This window comes from Theropithecus gelada, chromosome 10 (genome assembly GCF_003255815.1).
Source record: "Theropithecus gelada isolate Dixy chromosome 10, Tgel_1.0, whole genome shotgun sequence".
NCBI classification, from domain to species: domain Eukaryota; kingdom Metazoa; phylum Chordata; class Mammalia; order Primates; family Cercopithecidae; genus Theropithecus; species Theropithecus gelada.
The window spans coordinates 9,351,363-9,374,669 of NC_037678.1; the positions used below are offsets into that span (position 1 = coordinate 9,351,363).

The following is a 23,307-nucleotide window of genomic DNA, read 5'->3' on the forward strand; positions in this document are numbered from 1 at the left end:
CTCGGCTCACTGCAACCTCCACCTCCAGGAGTCTAGAGATTCTCCTGCCTCAGCCTCCCAAGTAGCTACAGGTGCCTGCCACCATGCCCTGCTGATTTTTACATTTTTAGTAGAGATGGGGGTTTCACCATATTGGGGCTAGGCTGGTCTTGGAACTCCTGTCCTCATGATCTGCCCGCCTTGGCCTCCCAAGGTGTTGGGATTATAGGCATGAGCCACCGTGCCTGGCAAGTCTTGTTTTTTTCAAGAAGTTACTTGGGACTTAGGCAGGTATGATCCGTCGTCTTAGGTCCTCCTCCTCATCCCTGTAAGATGGTGATTAGAAGACCATGTGGTCATCCTTAAGCGATCCTGTATCAAGGTGTTAAGTAGGTATCACTTCCACCTTGACTGTTAGCTGGTACCTGCAGTCCTTTTTCCCAGAACTTTGGACAAATTAACCAAGATCTACTTGTGAAAAATTGTATGTAGTAAAGAGGCTATAAGCTAATGCTTTCACTTTTTCCTCTGAATCCTAAGCACGGGGCACTTAAACTGGTGCACACCAAGACAAAGATGTGTTATCAAGTGAAACAAAGTCAGGGTGTCTGTCTCACACAGTTTATTTAACAATAGGTAATAAGAAATCAAATTTAACAGTCTATACAGTGATCCAAAGTTCATATTTATAAGTAATCAACTTTAATTGCATGATTTACAACAGTTGAGGGTTTTTGCTCTCTATTTTCAAGTTTTATAGAAAGTGTGTGTGTGTGTGTGTGTGTGTGTGAGTGGGGGTAGGGTAAGGAGGAAGAAAGCAAGCAAAGAAGAAACCCCCAGGGACATTTTGCATGTTAAAATCATCCCACCGGAATCGTTTCTTACCCTCTTTTTAATTTTTTTCCTTTGTTAGATGTAAAAATAACGAAAAAAATTCTTTCAAGAAACAGAAACCACAATATATAATACATCAATTTGGCAGCTGCCCCTGTATATTTTTGAAAAAGTCATTTTTCTCTCTACATGTACAAATTATTTTAATACTTGAAGTTTTACGCTCAGACTTACAGAATAGAAAATTTTCTGGAGCACAAAAGTTGACTTGAGGGGAAGAAAGGGAGTTTTTTTTTTTTTTTTTTTAAATGTTTTTTAAAAGAATGAACATCTTTGCACCCAGAGAAAAAAAATTGGTATTTTAATATATATTTATATATATTTATATATATATAGAATGTAATTTTAAAGTAACATTAACCCCTTTTGTCCTCTGGTTTTAGAAATGTTTTAACTCTTCCATAAAGTGAGGAAAATAGGGAAAAATGTCAACCATCTGCACCAGTAAATAATAACTATTAATATTACATATTTTCATTAATTTAAAAAAAATAATAAAACCTATTGGAGGTGCAAGGCAGGAGCATATTGTTTGGCTTCACAGGCCTCAGCCTCCTCCCAGTGCACACTTGAACCACACACACAAGGGGAAAAAAAGGCTGGTGGTAACCAGCCATAAAAAAAATATATTCTTTGTATTCTATCATCCCTCAGGTTCATCTTGCATGTTTGCTTTAAACCACAAACGGCTACTGCACAGTTCTTACATGTTCCAAGGAAAATTGTCTTTTAGGCTACGAAAGATTCAAAAAAATTGTTTTCAGTACAAAAAGTCTTGTTAAGAGAAAATAATCTTTTTGCTCCCAAAATACTACAAGGTGTCTCTAGTGTATGTCTAGTGTACTCTGTGAGAGGTTTGAATTCAAGTCTGAGTTATCGGTGCTGAGTCCCAGGTCCGTGGCGCTTGCACCATGGAGGTTTGCCATGCCTGGATTGCTAGCAAGCTGAGAAAGCATTGAATTCTGGTCCGGGCTGGCAAAATGCCCTTGTTCCATGGGGTTGGCCTGGGCAGCTACCAGTCCAGGATGCGGGGAACTTGTCTGTGGGGAAACGTGGTGTGGAGAAGGCTGAGGCTGCATCCTTGGAGAAGGGCTGGAGTGGGGGGGCTGGGACTGTGGCCGTGGAGAAGGGACAGGCTGCGGAGACCGCACTTGATTGGAGAGAGAATTAGGGATCTGCTGGCCTTGTAGGTGTGGAGACTGGGCCTGATTTGGGAGCATATGCTGCTGGGGGCTCATGGGGTTGGGCTGAGCAGGAGACCCCATCTGTTGCTGAAGGAGTCGCTGCTGATAGGCCTGTAGACTGGCACCTGCCTCTGCTCCCAAGGCCTGGGGGAGCTGGCCCATCTGTCCCATATTTCCTTGTTGCATCTGTTGCATGTGATGTTGCATCCGCTGCTGCTGCTGCTGCTGTGGTGGGTAGCCAACTCCTTGGGGTTGCTGGAACTGGTTATGGTTGGCCATTCCTGGGCCTATTCCTGGCCCTGCTCCCTGTTGCTGCTGCTGTTGCATCATCTGTTGTCGTCTCAAGATGTCTCGGAATTGTGAAGGCATGGTGTTGTGGTTCATGTTCATCTGCTGAGCCTGGGGGCTCATCCCTCCCATGGGCGGCTGGAGTTGCTGCTGGGGTTGCTGCTGGGGCAGGCCAGCCCTCTGGACGCCCGCCTGCATTGGATTCATGTTCTGCATGGCTGGATTGGAGTGGACCCCCTGCTGACCTGGCATGGTAGGTGGCTGCAGCCCTGGCTGCCCCTGGGGCATGCCAGGCTGCCCAGGGATGGGTTGTGGATTAGAGTTGGCATACTTGGCAGCCCGCTGCTTGATGAATGCAGCCAACAGCTGGGGGTTGGCGTGAAGGATACTAAGCACCTGTTGCTGCTGTAGGGGAGAGCTGGGAGACCTGAGAGTCCGCAAAAGGTTTTGTAAGGCTTGTTGAGACACAGTGCCTGGTTTGAGTGGGCTCACACCTACCTGGCCCAATCCTGGTTGTGGAGCCATGTTCAAGGGTTGACCATGCTGGGCCACTGACATCATGGCTGGCCTTGGCATCCCAGACTGTAGTTGCTGGGGCTGAGGCAATCCTCCTTGGCCCCAGGGTGGCTGCTGCTGCATCCCCGTCGGTCCCATCCCTGGCTCCAAATGCCCACTGGGACCTCTGGTCATGGGAGGTGGGTTCATACCCATGGGGGCCATGGGAGTCATTGGGGGCATCTGATGTTGGATTGGCCTTTGAAAAATTTGCACGTGGGCCATCTGGCGCTGCGTCTCTGCTGCTCTCTGAATCTGCATTGCCATTTCCACTGCTGCAGGTGGGGGCCCTGGAAGGGGTGGCTGAGCAGTCTGAGGAGGAGTTGGAGGGGTCACCTGGCCTGCTGCCTTACCCTGGGACACAGGGCCAGCAGCTTGAGTCCTGGGCAAGTAGGGTGGCATACTATTGGGAGGGGTAGGCTGAGGCTGAGAGGTGGGCTGGGGCGTCTGTGGGGTGGTTGGCTGTTGGCCAGTTGGTGTCGTTGGAGTGGCAGGAGTGGGGGAAGGGAGGCCCTGTTGCTGCCCGACCACACCAGTCCGCTGCATGCTGGCCATCCTCCTGCGAAGCATTTGGGCCTGTTGTAGTCGGTGCTGCAGCTGCTGCTGCCGGAGCTTCTGCTTGATGTTTAGGCAGAACGGCACTGGGCATTTGTTCTCCTGGCAGTGCTTGGCATGGTAGCAGCAGAGGGCGATGAGCTGCTTGCAGATGGGGCACCCGCCATTGGTTTTCCGTTTGCAACCCTTGGTATGCTGCACAACCCGCTTCATCTTCTGGCAGGATGGCAGGGAGCAATTGGCATTCCGACACTGGCAAGCATGGACCAGAGACTGGATGCAGCGCTGGATACTCAGGCGGCGAGAATCGCCTGGGCTCTGGGTGGCTGCAGCCTGCTGGTTGTTGCTCTCATCATCTAAGCCAAGACCTAATTTCTCCATTTTGTGGTCATGGTTTTTAGTGTTATAGCAGGTGATACACAAGTCATAATCCTAGAGAAAAAACAGGAAGTGCAGGTAAACTCTCCAAGATTTAAATCATTCAAAAGTATTTTGGATACTCTCTGGGCTGGAAAAGCCCCTTTCGTAGAACAAAAACTAGCCTCTTCAGCTCTGCCTCGCAAACACAAGGCCAGGCCCCTGCCATCCCACAGGCCTATATACAACACGAGGCTGCATGGCCCCTCAGAACAACCCTGCAGAGCTCACCTCCTTGTTCCCACAACCCAGTGCCTACCTCACAGACAGTACAGTGCCAGCGTGTCTCCACATGGTGCTTGCATTCATTGCAGGTGTAGACAAAGCGGTCCTGGCTCTGCGTGTGCAGCTCCACCAGCATGCACATGGTGGACCACTGGGCTCTTCGGAGTGAAGAGAACTCCAGGTGCTTGTCTCTTGCCAGCGTGAGAAACGCATCCCGACCATCCATCAGATCACAGGGGATGAGAGGGTCAGGATCAACAATGGGAGGCAGGGAGTTGGCAGTAGGGCCAGCAATGAGGCGGATCACAAAGAAGACCTGCAAAACACACAATCTCTTTTTCTGAGACAGGGCCTCAGCCTGTCACCCAGACTGGAGTGCAGTGGTGTGCTCTTGGCTCACTACAACCTCTGCCTCCTGGGCTCAAGCAATTATCCCACCTTGGCTTCCTGAATAGCTGAGACCACAGGCCCACACCACCACACCTGGCTAATTTCTGCATTTTTTGTAGAGACGAGGTTTTAGCATGTTACCCAGGCTAGTCTCAAACTCCTGAGCTCAAGTGATCTGCCTGCCTCAGCCTCCCAGAGTGCTGGGATTACAGGTGTGAGCAGGTAAAGCAGGCTAAGCACCAATGAGACTGGCGAATGCTGAGTTGTTTTTTTTTTTTTTTTTTGAGACAGAGTCTCTGTCACCCAGGCTGGAGTGCAGTGGCCGGATCTCGGCTCACTGTAAGCTCCGCCTCCTGGGTTTATGCCATTCTCCTGCCTCAGCCTCCCGAGTAGCTGGGACTACAGGCGCCCGCCACCCAGCCCGGCTAGTTTTTTTTTTTTTTTTGTATTTTTTTTAGTAGAGACGGGGTTTCACCATGTTAGCCAGGATGGTCTCGGCCTCCCAAAGTGCTGGGATTACAGGCTTGAGCCACCGCGCCCGGCCATGCTGAGTTAGTTTTACCATACTCCTCCTGCTCTCCTTTTCCTGCTTTACCTTTTTGGTCTCTTGAGACTGCCTATAAATAGAACTGAAACGCATATCCTGTGATTTTTTCTCCCTCATTCAATAACTCCTTCAGAGTTAAGAATGGTCTAGGTCAGGTAGAGCACCACACACAGTGGACATTTTGCCCCAAGGCAGTCTACTTTAAGATGCAATCCATGGTTTAACCTCAAACTAATTACAACAAACCAGACAAATCCAAATATGGAGACAGTATGAAAAACAACTGGCCTGGACTCATGAAGGTCCCCTGTGCAACTTTCCTGTGTAACTTTTCCTACAGGTTTGAAAGGGAGTGGAATGGATAAAAAATCTTAGTCCTTGTAGACAGAGCAATAAAATTCTGGTTCACTGAAGTTTGAAAAGAACTCGTTAACAACCATCAATTCTCATAACCATTAGTGTAAAAGGTATAAAAAGCTGGTATTATTATGTATTTGACATTAATTAGTATATAACTATAAATGCCTATTAAAGTAACAAAATGTAAAACATCACCTTAAGAAATTAGGAACTTGTGAGAAACTGCTGTATTGATAACAGATTATTCAACATCTGTGCACACTGGCAGCCACACTCACAGTGTCTCTGGCCAGCAATGTTCGCTGCTTCTGCCACCCTACAACCAGGCCAATACCTACATTTACAACCTAAATTGAATGTGTCCACAATTTAAGTCAAACCTATTACAATATATTCTAAGGGCTTTTCCCAACTGCCTAGGATTCTGTGGCATTACTTACTGCTTGAAATAGCTAGTAACTATTAATTCTTAATAATCATTACCTAAGTGAGGTAACCTCCAAAGTGCTGGGATTACAGGCATGAGCCACCATGCCCAGCGAACAGTGATTTTATTCATTTTTTTTCTTTTTTTTTTTTTTTTTTTTTTTTTTTTTTTTTTTTTTTTTTTTTTTGAGACGGAGTCTCGCTCTGTCGCCCAGGCTGGAGTGCAGTGGCTGGATCTCAGCTCACTGCAAGCTCCGCCTCCCGGGTTTACACCATTCTCCTGCCTCAGCCTCCCAAGTAGCTGGGACTACAGGCGCCCACCACCGCGCCCGGCTAATTTTTTTGTATTTTTTAGTAGAGACGGTGTTTCACCGTGTTAGCCAGGATGGTCTCGATCTCCTGACCTCGTGATCCGCCCGTCTCGGCCTCCCAAAGTGCTGGGATTACAGGGTTGAGCCACCGCGCCCGGCCTTCATTTTTTTTCTTTTTGGAGATGGAGTTTCGCTCTCGTTGCCCAGGCTGGAGTGCAATGGCATGATCTCGGCTCACTGCAACCTCCGCCTCCTGGGTTCAAGCAATTCTCCTGCCTCTGCCTCCCGAGTAGCTGGGATTACTGGCGCCTGTCACCACACCTGGCTAATTTTTGTATTTTTAGTAGAGACAGGGTTTCACCACGTTGGTCAGGCTGGTCTTGAACTCGTGACCTCAGGTATCTACCACGCCTGGCCAGAAATCTTGCTGTTTTCCCCCAACTGTGTGGGTGGCTGCATCTTACCTCTTTATGCTTCTCCATGGTGGCATATAGTTTCTGTGAGAGGTCGTTAGATACATTGGGCATCCCAGGTTTCTTCTTGTTGCCCCTACTTAGGCTGCTCTTATTTTTGCTGGTTTTCTTATTATTCTTCTTTTTAGCATTTTTACTGTCTCCCTTGGTCACCTGCAGAGTAGCACAAAGGAGACAAGAAAATAAGGTTTTTGTTAAGTAATCTGGGAATAACACTATGGAATATCTCCAATCTTTGAAACTAGGTATCATAATCTTACGCTTGTATCTTATTTTACTAGCTGTTCTCTTCACTTATTCCTTCTCCTTTGTTATTTGAACTAATTTTCTCCCAGTGATCCTTCATTAAGGCAATGGCAGCCATTTAGCTTTCTGCCTACAAGAGGCCACAGAATGTACAGACCCTGTAGATTGAATGTATCCCAGATTGGAGTTAGGGAACAAGGAAGGGTTGGCACTTTGGGGTAGTGCAGAGTGTATCAAAATGGGGAGCCAGAAGACCTTGGTTTTATCTCCTTCCACCCACATTCTAAAATGTATGAGCCCACAAATACAAAACGATAAGGCTGTAAGAGTTTGTTAACAGACTATCTAAGGGAGCCTTTTGTAAGTTAAATTCAATGGAGGTAATTCTAGATATGCTATAGGGAAGTAACTGGTGAGGTTACTAAGCTGTAATAACAGGTAAATTCTGGCTCAGGCCTGTTTTGCATAGCTAAGAATGGTTTTTACATTTAAAAAGAGCGTGTGTGGTTTTAGAAGAGAGAAAATATGCCAGAGATATGTGACACACAAGGCCTATAATATTCATAACCTAGTCCTTCACATAAATTATCAGTTTTTCAGGATTTCCTTCAGTTTCTTTTATCATTTCACATTACTCATAGTCTGAGATACCATTTTAAAATGGGGTCTGATGCTTTGAAAGTTTAATACCACTGAAACGGAACCCTAGTAACCTTTCTAAGCCAACATTTCTTGCCCAACTTAAAGAGCTCTTTCACACCTGAGAGGTTTAAAACCCAATTGAAAGTTTAAATGCACTTCTGGATTAAATATTATAGAAGTTTCAAAGGAAACTCAATGCCCTTACATCTGTGCTTTCATTGCTGGTGTTTTCTTCTCGTTTTCTCTCTTCTTCCTCCTGTTCCAGTTCCTTAATGCTTTCTTCCAGAACATTGGGCCAGAAATCACCCTCGAAGTAAGGCAATTCCTTTGCACTTGTTAATCTATCTTCAGTAGCTTGTTTAAAAATATCCTGTGAAAACAAGCATGTACAAATAGGAATTCCTATGTTCTTTTAAAGCATTGATTATAAAGAATCATGGCTGACAAGAAACATGAAAGCTTAAAATGTCTTGAAAGCTGGCAGAGACTATATACCTAAGCCATAAACCAGGGAGCTATTTAGAAAAACAGTGAAAAGGCCTGGCCTAAAGTCAGTATTTCTGGTTTTCTATTTCTTCTACCCACAAAAGCAGGGAGCTTATCTGCCTTTATATAATCAAGTGGCAATTATCCTTCGAGGATCGATGTCAGGGTGGTAGCACCATCATGCAAGCCATGGCCCTTACCACAGAGTATGTGGTGTGAAGCATGCCCTCCTCACACCCATCTTTGGAATTTCAGCAGCTTTTATTGATAGCTTTGTTCAAAATGCCCAAAACTACAAATACTGGAAACAGTATCTGCTGCAGAATGATTCGCTGGGCAGCTTAGGAAAACTTCTTTATTTAGTTGAACTACTAAATTGAGGAAGACAAGTCTGTATCATGAAACAGCCTATATTCATAAATGTTTAAAATAATATTAAGTAAGAATATATTTTTGGCCAGGTGCAGTAGCTCACACCTGTAATCCCAGCACTTTGGGAGGCTGAGGCACGTAGATCACCAGAGGTTGGGAGTTCGAGACCAGCCTGACCAACATGGAGAAACCCCATCTCCACTAAAAATACAAAAAATTAGCCCAGTGTAGTGGTGCATGCCTGTAATTCCAGCTACTCGGGAGGCTGAGGTAGGACAATCGCTTGAACCTGGGAAATAAGAGATTGCAGTGAACCTAGATCGTACCATTGCACTCCAGCCTGAGCAACAAGAGTGAAACTGTCCCAAAAACAAAAACATATTTTTGGCTGGGTGAGGTGGCTCATGCCTGTAATCCCAGCACTTTGGGAGGCTGAGATGGGTGGATCACTTGAGCTCAGGAGTTTGAGACCAGCCTGGGCAACATAGTGAAATCCTGTCTCTACAAAAAATATACAAAAATTAGCCAGGTATGGTGGTGTGCACCTGTAGTCCCAGCAACTCAGGAAGCTGAGGTGGGAGGATGGCTTGAGCCTGGGAGGCACAGGTTGCAGTGAGCAGATATCATGCCACTGTACCCTAGCCTGGGTGACAGAGAGTGACCCTGTCTGAAAACAAAACATCCCCACCCCTAAAACCCTAACCAACCCAAACCAAACAAACAAAAAAACAAAACAAAAAGATATATTTTAAGGCCAGGCACAGTGGCTCATGCCTGTAATCCCAGCACTTTGGACTGCTTGAGGCCAAGAGTTCAAGTCCAGCCTGGGCAGCATGGCAATACCCCAACTCTACCCCCCTAAAAAAAAAAAAAATAAAATTTTGGTTACATGTTTAAAACAGGGATCTCTTGATCTTCTTGATCTACCACTCTTCAAAACCTGGTTTTTCTTACATTAGAAAATTTTGAATATACAAAATAAAAGCAATCAAATTAGCATTTTTAGGAATTACATGCAAGAGGTAGAACAAATAAGACTTGTTTAAAAAAAAAAAAAGTTAAATGACAGAATACAGAGCAGCAACATTAGTGTATTTCCAGATCTACTGTCAGCACCTGGCCCCCATGTCCCAACTGACCTTGTAGTCATGGACAATACGCTCTGATACAGCCTTGTCAAGCATTTTTTTGTACCATTCCTGCAGTCGCTTGGGCTTGGGTATCTTCTGGTCAGGAGGATGGCAATGGAAGATATAATCATCTCCCTCACTTGGTGGACATGCCCAAATATGCCCTGTTGTGTAACTAGCAATACAAAGAGAACATTAAGGAAAAAAGATCATCTATTCTAGAAGGGCTACACTTTAAACCACAAGGTGGAGTTGATATAGATACCAATAATTTTTCCCAAGATAACACAGTGTATAACCCAGCATGAGATTAACATTGTGAGACCAAAATTAGGCATAACTCACAGTAATTTAAACAATGGATCTCATACTGCCTCTACTTATTTTTGGAGGCTATGGCGGGATGTTGTGAATCTCAGCCAGAAAGCAGATGACTTAGCCCTGGATCCAAAAACCCTAAGTTTGCATGTTAAGACCAAATGAAGATTACGTTGTGAAGCAAAACGGACCCGTTTAACAAGAGAGCTAAATTAAAAGGCACACTATTCAGAGAAACAGTCTTCAAGATGAGGGAATGAATGTTTCCAATGACATACATACTCTAAAGGTAAGAAGTATTTCCAGAGCTGTTTCTGGTCTTGATACCCAGGTTATAAAAGGATCAAATGCAGTTAAAATTCTGCCCTCAAATGAGAGGCACAAATCAAACTTCAAAGCAAACTGGACCCAATAGCTCAGCTGAACAAAACAAAACTGATGTTGGATAGGTGATAGAGTCAACATATCCATTTCTCTCCTACTGACAACATTAACTTCAAAGGGGCTCTAACAAAGTTGAGAGACTTGTTAGGTAAGAACTAAAATGAGGAAAAAAAGGCAAAGAGTTACATATTTGCAAATTTAACCTGTATCTCACCAGAATGCCCTAATAAAAAAAAATTTATCAAAATATGCTTACCCTAATTTCTTGACATATTCTAAATATCCAATCAGGATTTCATGATAGACTGCAGTCCTCAAGCATTTAGGACGGAAGAAATGAACACTATCGAGGTAAGATATGTATACTCTCCTATACAAAATGAAGAGAAAAAAAGAAAAGTAAAGTCTACTGAGTTATTTACTCCATGTGCCTAGTAACTCTCTCTCACTCTCCCAGGCTCTTTGCTCACATCGTTATTTGTGAAACTCATCACAGGCAGGTGGGCGACTCCACTGTGAACCCTTCAGGAAAGTTCAGCGAGCCTGTGGTTTCCTTCTATTTGAAGTAACTAGCAGTGCCTGGCACATACACATCCATCAGTATTTGGTGATTCCTATACATTATCCAGATTTAAGCTCATTTTCTGAAGAGTAGTACGTTTGTTTCCAAATTCCCATTTCAGGTTGCTATTCATATCCTTTATTATTATGGCCACAGAAGAGCAGAATCAAGCAGTTATTTTGTTTGGGGGTTTGTTTTTTAATCTGTTTCACTTTACAATTATTGTACACTTGAGATTTTGCATTTCCAAACCAAGCACACTCAACATTTTCTTGCCTGTTATACTCTTCTGCCTATTATAATTTGGAACTCCCACACAAATCCGGAGCTAGCCACTGTGAGCCAGTCATACCTCTGGTTGGGTGGAGGGCAGTCAGAGCCATACTCTTGAACATGCATGCCAAAGAAGCACAGGTCAACGCCATCAATTTCTTCAAAGGCAAAGAGGGCTTTGGTTCGGTATGGAAAGGATTCTGCCATCTCTCCACTGTCCACAAACCTATACGATTGAGATAGTGGGAGGACCACAACATAAATTCATTCAGATTGCAATCACCAATGGTAACCACGTATGAGCAATTTTGGATCCACGAGAGAAGAAAAATGAAATGACTAGATACCTTGCTTTCATGCCTGGTTTTACTTCCACGGTTTTGTCAGAAGCATGAACTACTCTAACAGTGACCTCTCCTGACTCAGGGTGATTCTGTCGCCTCAGAAAGTCATTCACACGATTCTCTAGAAAGGTGCCAAGTCTGGTAGATGGCAACCCTAGGAATGTAAAAGTTAAAAGTTACTGAGGTGCAGATTTACTATTGTTAGTCTTAAGGTTCAACCTTAAATCTCATTTGTACTTTTTTCAATACAAACAGGGTAACTTGGTGAAATTTTAAAAAATCACAGCATATTTAAGTATTCACTACTTTGCAGATTTGCATGTCGTATTAGTGCAGGGAACATGCTAATCTTCTCTGTATCATCCTAATTTTAATATATGTGCTGTTAAAGCAGACACAGTACTCGATAATTTCTAAATGTCATTTTCCCCAACTTGTCATTTTGAAAAATTTCCAATTTTGGAAGAGTTTATAAAAATACAGAACAGGGGCTGGTTGCAGTGGCTCACGCCTGTAATCCCAGCACTTTGGGAGGCTGAGGCGGGTAGATCACCTGAGGTCAGAATTTCGAGACCGGCCTGGCCAGCATGCTGAAACCCCCGTCTCTACTAAAAATACAAGAATTAGCTGGGCATGGTGGCACACGCCTGTAATCCCAGCTACTCAGGAGGCTAAGGCAGGAGAATCGCTGGAACCCGGGAGGCGGAGGTTGCGGTGAGCCGAGATTGTGCCACTATGGGTGTCAGAGCGAGACTCTGTCTCAAAAAAAAAAAAAAAAACCCAAAAAACAAAAACAAACAAATAGAACAATGGCCAGGAGACAAGGCTCACACCTATAATCCTAATCCCTGCACTTTGGGAGGCTGAGGTGGGAGGACTGCTTGAATCCAGGAGTTCAAGATCAGCCTGGACAACACAGTGAAACCTTGTTTCCAAAAAACAAAAACAAAATGCAACCAACCATATATATATATATATATAAATGTAATGAACATCTCTATGTACTTCACCTAGATTGCAGTACTATTTTAAAGTAACAAAGACTGGGCATTGTGAGAAACCTTACAAGAATCAAAGTAATCTGTAGATCAGTAAAACACACCAAAACTAAATCAAATGCTACATTTAGATTATTAGTGTTAATTACTTATATGATAAAATTTTTGACATCCTCCTGGCACAACAGAAAAGAATCACATACGGCCAAAAGGCAGCCCATATAAATGGTGTGAACTGAGGGGCTGGGTATGGTGGCTCACACCTATAATCCCAGTACTTTGGGAGACCAAGGTGGGTGGATCACCTGTGATCAGGAGTTTGAGATCAGCCTGGCCAACATGGCAAAACCCCATCTCTACTAAAAATACAAAAATTAGCTGGGTGTGGAGGCACATGCCTGTAGTCCCAGCTATACTGGAGGCTGAGACAGAAGAATCACATGAACCTGGGAGGTGGAGGTTGCAGTAAGTTGAGATCGTGCCACTGCACTGCAGCCTGGGTGACAGAGCGAGACTCTCAAAAAATAAAATAAAAAATAATAAATAAACAGAGGGATGGCAATTCTGGCCAATCATTTCCACGCCTTATTCCTCCTTTATGAAATGCCTCAAATAGGGAAAAATATAAGAACAGGAAAAACACATATCTTGTGCATTCTACAAATCCGTTCCTTGGAAATTTTTCTTTGGTCTAATAGATTTCACACCAAAAAGCATATTGCAGATCAACTCATAAAGAGATTATAGAATTATTTTATTTTTACTCTGATTACTACTGTGATTAAAAACAAAGTAATTCACTTTGAATGGTTTCTTATCTAGGCTTCAGGTAAGTTTTGCCAAAATTTACCTTTAAGAATAAAACTTACTTTTAGCAGAAAACTTATTTTCTTTCCTAGTTCGTGCACTTTTCTTTAAACAGCCATCACAGACGAATCTAAATGTAAACCAAAACTTTGCTTACACAACTTAAAGAAACCATTAAATTTATATTAACAAAAAGTTAAAATTCAAATCTAGCGGAAGTATTTCTAAACTTCTAGCGAAGAGTTAATAAAACTAATATACAAAGAGCTTTTAGAAACCAGTAAGAACAAAAAAGATAACTGAAAAACAAGCAACAGACATGAAGGGCATATAAACTGGCTTACACATGAAAAGATGATCAAGGATCACAAATCAAGGTAGGATTTTTTTCCCCAACCACACTGGCAAAACCTAAGTGGTGACATTCCCTATATGCTACTAGTTGGAATGTACATTTTCAGAGTAGAACCAATAGTTTCAGTTACTGCAGATGCACATGATATGTGTCGCTAAGTAGAGTTTCTTGTATAAACTTGTTCACCAACCAAGTAAATAAATGGATTATAGTATATTACAGAATACTATGCATCCATTAAAAATGCAACAGATATACGTAAGTGTCTATGACCAGCTGGGTGTGGTGCCTCATGCCTGTAATCCCAGTACTTTGGGAGGCCAAGGTGGGTGGATCATTTGAGGCCAGGAGTTGACCACCCCGACAACATAATGAAAACCCGTCTCTAATAAAAATACAAGAATCAGTCGGGCATGGTGGTACGTGCCTGTAATCCCAGCTACTTGGGAGGCTGAAGCAGGAGAACTGCTTGAACCCAGGAGGCGGAGGTTGCAGTGAGCTGAGATCGCACCACTGCACTCCAGCCTGGGCGATGAAAGTGATACTCAAAAAAAAAAAAAAAAAAAGTCTATGACCTATAACAAGATACAAAAATTAAATACACATAAATCAAGAAAATGTGCCGGGCGCAGTGGCTCATGCTTGTAATCTCAGCACTTTGGGAGGCCAAGGCAGGCGGATCACCTGAGGTCAGGAGTTCGAGACCAGCCTGACCAACATGGAGAAACCTCGTCTCTACTAAAAATACAAAATTAGCTGGGTCAGGCGTGGTGGCACATGCCTGTAATCCCAGGTACTAGGGAGGTTGAGGCAGGAGAACTGCTTGAACCTGGGAGGCGGAGGTTGTGGTGAGCCCAGATTGCACCATTGCACTCCAGCCTGGGCAACGAGAGTGAAACTCCATCTCAAAAAAAGAAAAGAAAATGTATGATTCTATGTACAAAAGAGTGTTATTCCTGTGGCGAGGAATCTGGGTGGGAAGAAAGAAGCTAAGACTGTCACTTTTTACTTCATAAATTGTCATACTATTAAAATTTTATAATGAACATAAATTACTTTTAAGAAAAAGGAAGCTTAACACAGTAATAAGATTATTTTCATTCAGCTGACTGATCCTAAATTGGAAGAACCACGAGAAGTCTCTTAATCATTCTTACAAAGTCTGTAAGGAAAGCACTAAAAACGCACACTTAAAAGACAAGTCACGCTGAAGATAAAGTATCCACTAAACCATCACCTATTTTCCTTAGTGTTATTTTCTATGTGAAAATAACAGTGAAAAAAATAAAAGTGGAATTTGTCAATTAGCCTGCCCTTTCTTGTAACCTCCAAATCAGGAACGACAATCAGTCCAAGAACAGAGCAGAAGACATGGAGATCCCATCCTAATGAGAGGCACTGGATGTCCCATATACCCACTTCCTTTGGAACATGGCTGGGATTAGTTCCTCTTGTACAGAGCAATAGCCCCTCCCTTTTACTAGGCAATTACACTATGACTACAGCCTTATAACTTGCTGTCCCTGCCCTAACCAAAAGGTGACACTTACCAGGGCCAGACCACTTGGTATGCCATTAGCAGCATGATCCTAGTTTCTAGATGCCTGAATAAAAGCATTTACTTTTTGCTTCGAGACAGAGTCTCACTCTGTCACCCAGGCTGGAATGCAGTGGCGTGATCTCAGCTCACTGCAACCTCCCACTCCCAGGTTCAAGTGATTCTCTTGCCTCTGCCTCCCTCCCGAGTAGCTGGATTACAGGCGTGCACCACCACGCCAGGCTAATTTTTCTATTTTCAGTAGAGACGAGGTTCTGCCATATTGGTCAGGCTGGTCTGGAACCCCCGACCTCAGGTGATCCACCCACCTCAGCCTCCCAAAGTGCTGGGATTACAGGCGTAAGCCAGCTTGCCTGGCCAAAAGCATTTACTTTGGATGTGTAATAACTACAATATAATTTTAAAAATCCAGCAGAATATATTTATATGGCTAAAAAGAATGCATAAAAATAAGATAAAAATCTATTTTTGGATACTAGGTTACTTAATTTTTAAAAAGTGAACTGTTAATTATTGAGGCCAAAGAAAACAATTTAAAGATAGTGACTTTGAAGATATAATACAGTCATTGCATAGAATAAAAAAACTTGTTAATATTCATGATAACGAAAAATTCCAGAGAAAGTAACAATGTAAGCCTTACCCAGCGGGCCAGATGATCTCATGGTGAAGGACACAAATCTGATGCATCTTTCTTCCGCACTCTGTACATTCAACAAACCTGGAAGAGCAGAGCCAGTTCCAACATTAACCCCAAACCTTAACCAAATGGAAACTTCCAGTATTTCCCATGACTTCTGACAAAGACAGCCAAGGTCATGACCAAATAACCAAAATAGTTTAAATAAAGTTTCTGTTTCTTTAGAGATACGGTCTCTGTTGCACAGGCTGCAGTGGGTGGCACGATCACAGCTCACTGTAACCTTGAACTCCTGGGCTCAAGCCACTTTCCTGCCTTGGCCTCTCAGCTACCTGGCTAGGACAGGCACACACCATCGTGCCTGGCTAATTTTTTTTTTTTTAGATGGAATCTCTCTCTGTCACCCAGGCTGGAGTGCAGTGGATCTCGGCTCACTTCAACCCCTGCCTCCCAGGATCCAGCGATTCTCCTGCCTCAGCCCCACCGAGTAGCTGGGATTACAGGCACGCACCACCACGCACAGATAATTTATGTATTTTTAGTAGAGACAGGGTTTTGTCATGTTGGCCACGCTGGTCTCGAACTCCTGACCTCGGGTGATCTGCCTGCCTTGGCCTCCCAAAGTGCTGGGATTACAGATGGGGGCCACTGTAGGCAGCCAAGAGATTACTGGTGCTGAAAATTCCAAATAAATCAAAATACCATCCCATCCATTTTAGGAACATCTAGAAAACACACATTTCAGTCCTCCATGCTCTAAAAGGCCTCACTGCAAACTAGAAGTTTAGATCTTTAATGTTTCGCATTCAACATCAAGAACATTAAAATTAACATTAAGAAATAATCTTCCTTAGTACTTCAATGTTTTCCATAGTTTTACTATCCATTAGATGTATGTTATGTAGATTTAGCCCAAAAATATAGGATCATCTGATTGGTCATGCAAACCAAGAGAATAAAAGGGAAAAAGAAAAGTCAAAGCGTACTGACTATTCAAGGGGATCGTACTTACAGTTCAGGATCCAGTGTGTCATTTTTTCTTTTGGAAAATTGTTCTTTATTTATTGTACTAAGGAGAGAAAAGGGACACAATGAGAAAAAGAGATAGAGATGAGCAATCTGACTGTATTCTAACCAAAGTAACAAACTTCACAGTATAAACAGATTCAGGTTTTTTAAGAATACATATTTAAATAGCTGCATTTCTGGCTCACACAAAATGCATGTTTATGTAAAGGAATGTTCTATAGGACTTCATAGTAAATAAATTTCCTCTTATCAGAAATTGAGAACCCAGGAAGAACTAGAAATACGATTCCTTCTTTTCCTTTTAAAATCTTGTCTATTACTACCCTTGGTGTTAGGTATTTATATCTTTTTACAGTTTAATGTTCCTAGACTGAATTACAAAAGATGGTGTGTATACTGGGAAGTAAATCACTACTTAAATAAAAAGTCTTTTTTCACAAACAACTTTTTACATCAATATAAAATTTCAACATTAAGAATGCATGTTTTGGGGTCATTTTGAAGTACAAAAATCCCATATTTAACATTTTAAAATTTCACATGGCTTCCCATCCTGAAACCCAGCATTAACACACTGCTCATAGCCTCACTACATACAAAAACTAACAGTCTTACCATTCTCCAACTAGAATTCACATTAGGGGGCCCAACTTGGACTTCCGTTATACTTCCTTACAAAAATGAGGACATGTCCACACTGAAAACTGTGTCTTATACTAGTTATGGTCTAGAGATTCATTCGTCTCTGTTAATAGCATTTTCCTGAATGGCCTGTCTTGCTACTCCAAGTGCAATCTGAAGACCAGCAGCACCGGAACAATCTGGGAGTTAGAAACAGACACTTGGGTCCACCATAGGCCTGCAGAATTGGGAAGGGTCTTGTTCCTACACTTTTCAAAGTTAGAGATGTACTGCCTTAAAGTTTAGAGTATTTGGTAAGCCACCTGAGAGAGTTCAATGGCAAGGCTTACATCTCTTCTGGCATCAAGGAAACTTACCCTAGAGCTAACCTTCCTGGCTTAACCAAGTGTCAAAATGTTTCAAGGATCAAAGCCTCCTAGTAACTACTCTCCTAGCTAGCACCCAGACACTGCTATCATTACAACCCAATTTAGAAAAATTAACCAGCTTTTCTCAGAAGCCCCATTTTTACTAGGAACAAGACAATTCCATATGTTTGTGCAATGTCCTAAACAGAAGAAAGAACCTGCAATAATATTAAATTTACACTAAACAATTTTTCCTTCTTAAATAGTCCCAGTATGAATTCTAAAACTATTAGACTATCTGTTTGAAATTTTTTTCTTGGCCATTTACTAAGTGGTAAGAGCTTGTGAGATTGCAAAGCACAAGCAAATCTCTTAAACCCCTGCATGTTGTTAAAGTCTATTATTCACTATAACAGTGACTTGGATCTTCTGTTAACCTACAAGAGAAGGGCATAAGGTGGTTATCAGTTCAATTACCCTCAAACTCAGAACAGTTAATAATGATATTTTCTTGTACTAACCTTCCAATTTTTCGAAGATAAGCTGATTGCTTCCTATACAGAACACTTTTACTAGAACTAAGATGACTGCCTACCGCTGACATATTCCCTAGTTCAGTGATGTCTCCATAAAGCTTTATACTATGATGGATATGTTCTCTATCTGTGTTGACCAGTATGGCAGCCACCAGACACAGCTATAGCTACTGAACACTTGAAATGTGAGTAGTCCATGTGATAAACAATTTTTATTTAAATTAATTTGCATTTAAATAGCAACATGTGGCTAATGGCTACCATATTCAACAGCATAGCTTAAGTTCATTTGGAAATAAGCCTATGCATAATCACCAGACAACAAACTAATTAGCACTTTTCAAAATAATGCAGTTACTTACGTTTGAGGCTGGGAAGGGTCATCCCCCAAAGAAACGCTCTCCCCTTGGATCTCATTGAAACACTTCTCACAGAAATGATACCTGTCGGCAAGAAGGCCATACTGGGGTGAACTGTTCCGTTCACACAACACAGCCCAAGCCAAGCAACGAAGCCACCAATCACAGCAGGCCAAGGAGGGGGACGGGAGCAGAGAGCAGGTCATCAACGGCGACAAGGACATTCAATGATGCAGATATATGGGCCCCACAGTTTGGGTTTTGTTTTTTTTTTTTGTTTTTTTGTTTTTTTTTGTTTTTTTTGCAATCAAAGCCAAGTGCAGACAACGACAAGCATGAGGGAGAAAAAAAAAAACACAAAACAAACGAAGAAATGAGGGATTGCAAGACAACAAAAAACATAAAAGCAAGACAGAACAACACAAAGCAGAAAGCCAAGGCAAAGCACAGATTAGCATTAAATATCTCAAATGGGATCACAAGTAGCAAATGATTACTGCAAATAAAAGCAAAAGTTTCAATTACACAGACCCATATCCTTTCATTTCAGCAATTAACGCTATGTGATGTAAATAATCAAAAGGAGGAAGAAGGATAAATATACCAGGGAGAGAAGAACTGCTACTCATTACCTAAGTATAGGCATCACACCTCTTCCCACTTACAAAACAAAAAACCACAGCCCCTGCCCCCGACCCCAAAAGCCCACTATAGATACAACTGCAGAAAACAATAATCTAAAACAACCATTGCCAGGCACAGTGGCTCATGCCTGTAATCCTAGCACTTTGGAAGGCCGAGAGGGTGGATCACCTGAGGTCAGGAGTTCGAGACCAGCCTGGCCAACATGGTGAAACCCTGTCTCTACTAAAAATACAAAAATTAGCCAGGCATGGTGGCACACATCTGTAATCCCAACTATTTGGAAGGCTGAGGCAGAAGAATCGCTTGAACCCGGGAGACGGAGGTTACAGTGAGCTGAGATTGCGCCACTGCACTCCAGCCTGGGTGACAGAGTGAGACCCTGTCTCAATAAACAAAGAAAAAAATTTTTTACTGAAAAGCCTGCACAAGTAGTTAAATACTGACTACAGCCATCAAGTGACACATTTCAAAAGGAAGTGATGTGTGCAGGTACCTGATTAAAGATGGCTTGGTGCAAAGATAAACACTTTAGACTACTGTTGTAGTAAACATGAGAAAAGTTTCCTGTCAAGTTACTTGCTTTTTTAAACATAAGATACTTATAAACAACTTGAGTCCCACCTTTTCTAGGTTTCAAATGAATAAAAAGCTAGATTTTTACTCACTGCAAAATCAAAGCATTAGAAGCACACCTAACTTTTTGTAAATAAAATAAAAAGTTTAAGTGACTTTTCAAAGCTAGAAATGCATCTGAAGCACACAAGTTCAGCAAAAATGAACACCATGGATTTGGTATTAACAAATAAAGGGTAGGCTGGGCACGGTGGCTCACGCCTGTAATCCCAGCACTTTGGGAGGCCGAGGCGGGTGGATCATGAGGTCAGGAGATCGAGACCATCCTGGCTAACACGGTAAAACCCCGTCTCGACTAAAAAAAAAAAAAAAAAAAGAAAAAAAAATTAGCCGGGTGTAGTGGCGGGCGCCTGTAGTCCCAGCTACCCATGAGGCTGAGACAGGAGAATGGCATCAACCCGGGAGGCAGAGCTTGCAGTGAGCCGAGATAGTGCCACTGCACTCCATCCTGGGTGATAGAGCAAGACTCCGTCTCAAAACAAAAACAAACAAACAAACAAAAACAAATAAAGGGTATTAATACCATCCTGCCTTATTATTGTATCAGAGCCCCAAATACCCAATGCAAGCTGTATTTGTAGGTGATCACTGATAACAGCAGACAAATTGTGGTTTAGATTAGTGAATGCGATTTATGTAATTACAGCCATTGATTGGGCAGGAGAAAATTAGGGAGGTGCCTCGTTTATTAGACTCAAATCATCCTCTGTCACATACAAGGCTGTATTGGGAAAAGTAAGGTACAAACCTATGTGAGGTTTTCCTTTTAATTTGCTTAATGAGGCAAAGAAAAGACTCCAGAATCCTGTTTTCATGTATTCTAAGAACAACTACTTAGGGATAGGCCTCATATAAAAAGGAAACATTTCCAAAACGCTGTCTAGCGAGTTTCAAAGTTTAAGAATCTTCTCAGTTTTGCCTCAAGCTGTGGTGATCAATAAAAACACAGTAGAAAGAGAAGTGGGGCCTGGCATATAGGCCCATCTATGCCAACAACTCACAAAGTTGCTTAACTTCTCAAGGTTTTGGGAGGAACCCCGGTAACTGATCCAAGGCTACTCTGATAGAAAATTTTATAATTCTGCAAACAAAGGCAGAAGGCAAAAAACAGAACTTGTGCTATACAGCTGTCTTCAAGCAAAATACACATGAACCATGACTGTATGTGTGCTGGCCCATCCACATGCACTCCCTGGACAAGTGGACACATGGACCATAGCCCACACCTGGCCAAGCTTACCTGTTCTGGTAACTGTAATAAGTGGCATCACGAGGTATTGTGCACAACTGTTTGCCGTAGCAACACAGTGTCTGTGGAGAGAACTCCAACTGCAAAAGAAACCATTTGTTAAAATGCACAGAGGCCTTAAGGACAAGCTAGAACAGTAAGAATGGCAAATTAGAAACAAAAGTCAGTGGTGTCTTAGTTCTCATTTATGTTAATTATAATGGGCTAATTCAGTTCTTGAAAATCATTCTTGGTTTACTACTACATTATTTCAAAACACTGAGGTAAGCTTAGCAGTCATATCCTTCCATCACTTTACCAAAGAACCCAACAGGAGTATCTGGGCAGGGTAGCACACGCCTGCAGTGCTCAGGAAGCTGAGGTGGGAAGACTGCGTGAGCCCTAGAGTTCCAGACCAGCTTAGGTAACACAGCAAGACCACAGTCTTATTTTAAAAACAAAAAACCAATAATGTGAATTAGTATGTACAGGAAAGTCAGCACATGCTGAGGAATCTGCACCCATAGGTGAATATAAGAATGCCCCTACTCCAGATGAGCTCACAGTCTGTTGATTATTTAATTGATCAACTTTTCCATACAATTGCCACTTCTGAAAAAATGCCTTTAAAGAAAGTCCATTTCTTTTTCTTTTTTTTTTTTTTTTTTTTTTGAGACGGAGTCTCGCTCTGTCGCCCAGGCTGGAGTGCAGTGGCGCAATCTCGGCTCACTGCAAGCTCCGCCTCCCGGGTTTACGCCATTCTCCTGCCTCAGCCTCCCGAGTAGCTGGGACTACAGGCGCCCGCCACCTCGCCCAGCTAGTTTTTTGTATTTTTTAGTGGAGACGGGGTTTCACCATGTTAGCCCATGTTAGGATGGTCTCGATCTCCTGACCTTGTGATCCGCCCGTCTCGGCCTCCCAAAGTGCTGGGATTATAGGCTTGAGCCACCGCGCCCGGCCCAGAAAGTCCATTTCATATTAAGAGACATTACTACTGTGGCACACATTAAGAGACTGTGTCGGCTGGGAGAGGTGGCTCATGCCTGTAATTCCAGCACTTTGGGAGGCGGAGGCAGGAGGACTGCTTGAGCCCAGGAGTTCAAGACCAGCCTGAGCAACATAAGACCCTGTTTCTATAAAACAAATTTAATAAAAAAACCAGGCATGGTGGCGTACAGCTGTAGTCCCAGCTGCTCAGGAGGCTGAGGCAGGAGAATTGCTTGAGCCCAGGAGGTTGAGGCTGCAGTGAGCTATGACCTCACCACTGCACTCCAGCCTGGGAGAGTAAAACCCTGTCAAAAAGAAAAAAGAAAAAGGGGGAGAAAAAAAAAAAAAAAAGCCATGTCAAAGCCAGAAGCAGGATATTCTCTTACCCCAGACACCACTGTATTATTCTAGGCATCCTAGAAAAGTTAAAGTCAAATCTGAAACACGTTTCTTACCTTTCTGCCACAACAGTATCCAAGGCTTTGCATCACTGGGTCAATTTCTTGTTCAAAGACCTCAGAGAGCTTGGAGCAGTATTTGTATACCCGTGATGTTTTCCGGTTATATAACCAGGCATTATTGAACATAAGCCAAATATCATCGACATATTGCCAGGGCTCCTGATACTGTCCAGTGTCTAACTTCCTCTTAATGGTAGAAAGATCCATGGGGCTCTTCACAATATCAAAGTAATCCTAGAAAGATGACAAGTGATATCAAACATTACTCAAGTCTAACTATTTTTACGGGAGATAGAGTATCATCCATTATCATTGCTAATCTTCCAGGCAGTGTTTTAGTTTCTGGCCTGTATATTCCCCAAGAGGTGACTGATGTATATCACTTCTTTAAATCATTAGTCTACAGAGATATTAAACTACTCAAAGGGCAGAGAAACAGAACTACTATGGACTTTCCAGACTTCAGGCTGATAGTCTACTGAAGCAACTTCAGGTACTTTATGAAAGTACATGTGAGATCAGTAAAGTTAAAGACGCTTAAAATTTTAGTACTAGAAGGGGTGTACAATGAGGAAACTAAGTCCACAGAACTTAAAGTGTTCCATCTGAAATGACAGCAAGATACAGGAAAAGAAAATTCCTAAAAGGCTTTTGTCTCTGGAAGTGCTTGACCTTTGAGACAGAGTCTCTGTCAACATGTTGCCCAGGCTAGAGTGCAGTG

At 42.7% G+C, this 23,307-nt stretch overlaps 1 protein-coding gene and 1 non-coding gene across 3 annotated transcripts in view; both read right to left on the reverse strand.

The window, feature by feature from the left end:
• Window positions 1-584: 584 nt before the first annotated feature.
• EP300 (E1A binding protein p300) overlaps window positions 585-23,307 on the reverse strand; it is a 94,478-nt gene continuing 71,755 nt past the window's right edge. Inside the window, exons 18-31 of one of the 2 annotated variants that reach the window (XM_025398872.1) lie at window positions 22,581-22,820; window positions 21,151-21,239; window positions 18,636-18,716; window positions 16,732-16,788; window positions 15,723-15,800; window positions 13,229-13,296; window positions 11,365-11,515; window positions 11,097-11,243; window positions 10,439-10,552; window positions 9,490-9,655; window positions 7,698-7,862; window positions 6,596-6,757; window positions 4,132-4,413; window positions 585-3,887 (exon numbers count right to left, since the gene is read on the reverse strand). In XM_025398872.1, the coding sequence (XP_025254657.1) occupies window positions 1,698-3,887; window positions 4,132-4,413; window positions 6,596-6,757; window positions 7,698-7,862; window positions 9,490-9,655; window positions 10,439-10,552; window positions 11,097-11,243; window positions 11,365-11,515; window positions 13,229-13,296; window positions 15,723-15,800; window positions 16,732-16,788; window positions 18,636-18,716; window positions 21,151-21,239; window positions 22,581-22,820 (3,990 nt within the window). In that variant the 3' untranslated portion in view covers window positions 585-1,697. The remainder of the gene's footprint in view (window positions 3,888-4,131; window positions 4,414-6,595; window positions 6,758-7,697; window positions 7,863-9,489; window positions 9,656-10,438; window positions 10,553-11,096; window positions 11,244-11,364; window positions 11,516-13,228; window positions 13,297-15,722; window positions 15,801-16,731; window positions 16,789-18,635; window positions 18,717-21,150; window positions 21,240-22,580; window positions 22,821-23,307) is intronic. The other variant, XM_025398873.1, reaches the window with a different exon arrangement.
• On the reverse strand, window positions 11,653-11,755 carry LOC112633846. Its single transcript, XR_003121613.1, has one exon. It is a non-coding gene; the product is annotated as a U6 spliceosomal RNA (small nuclear RNA).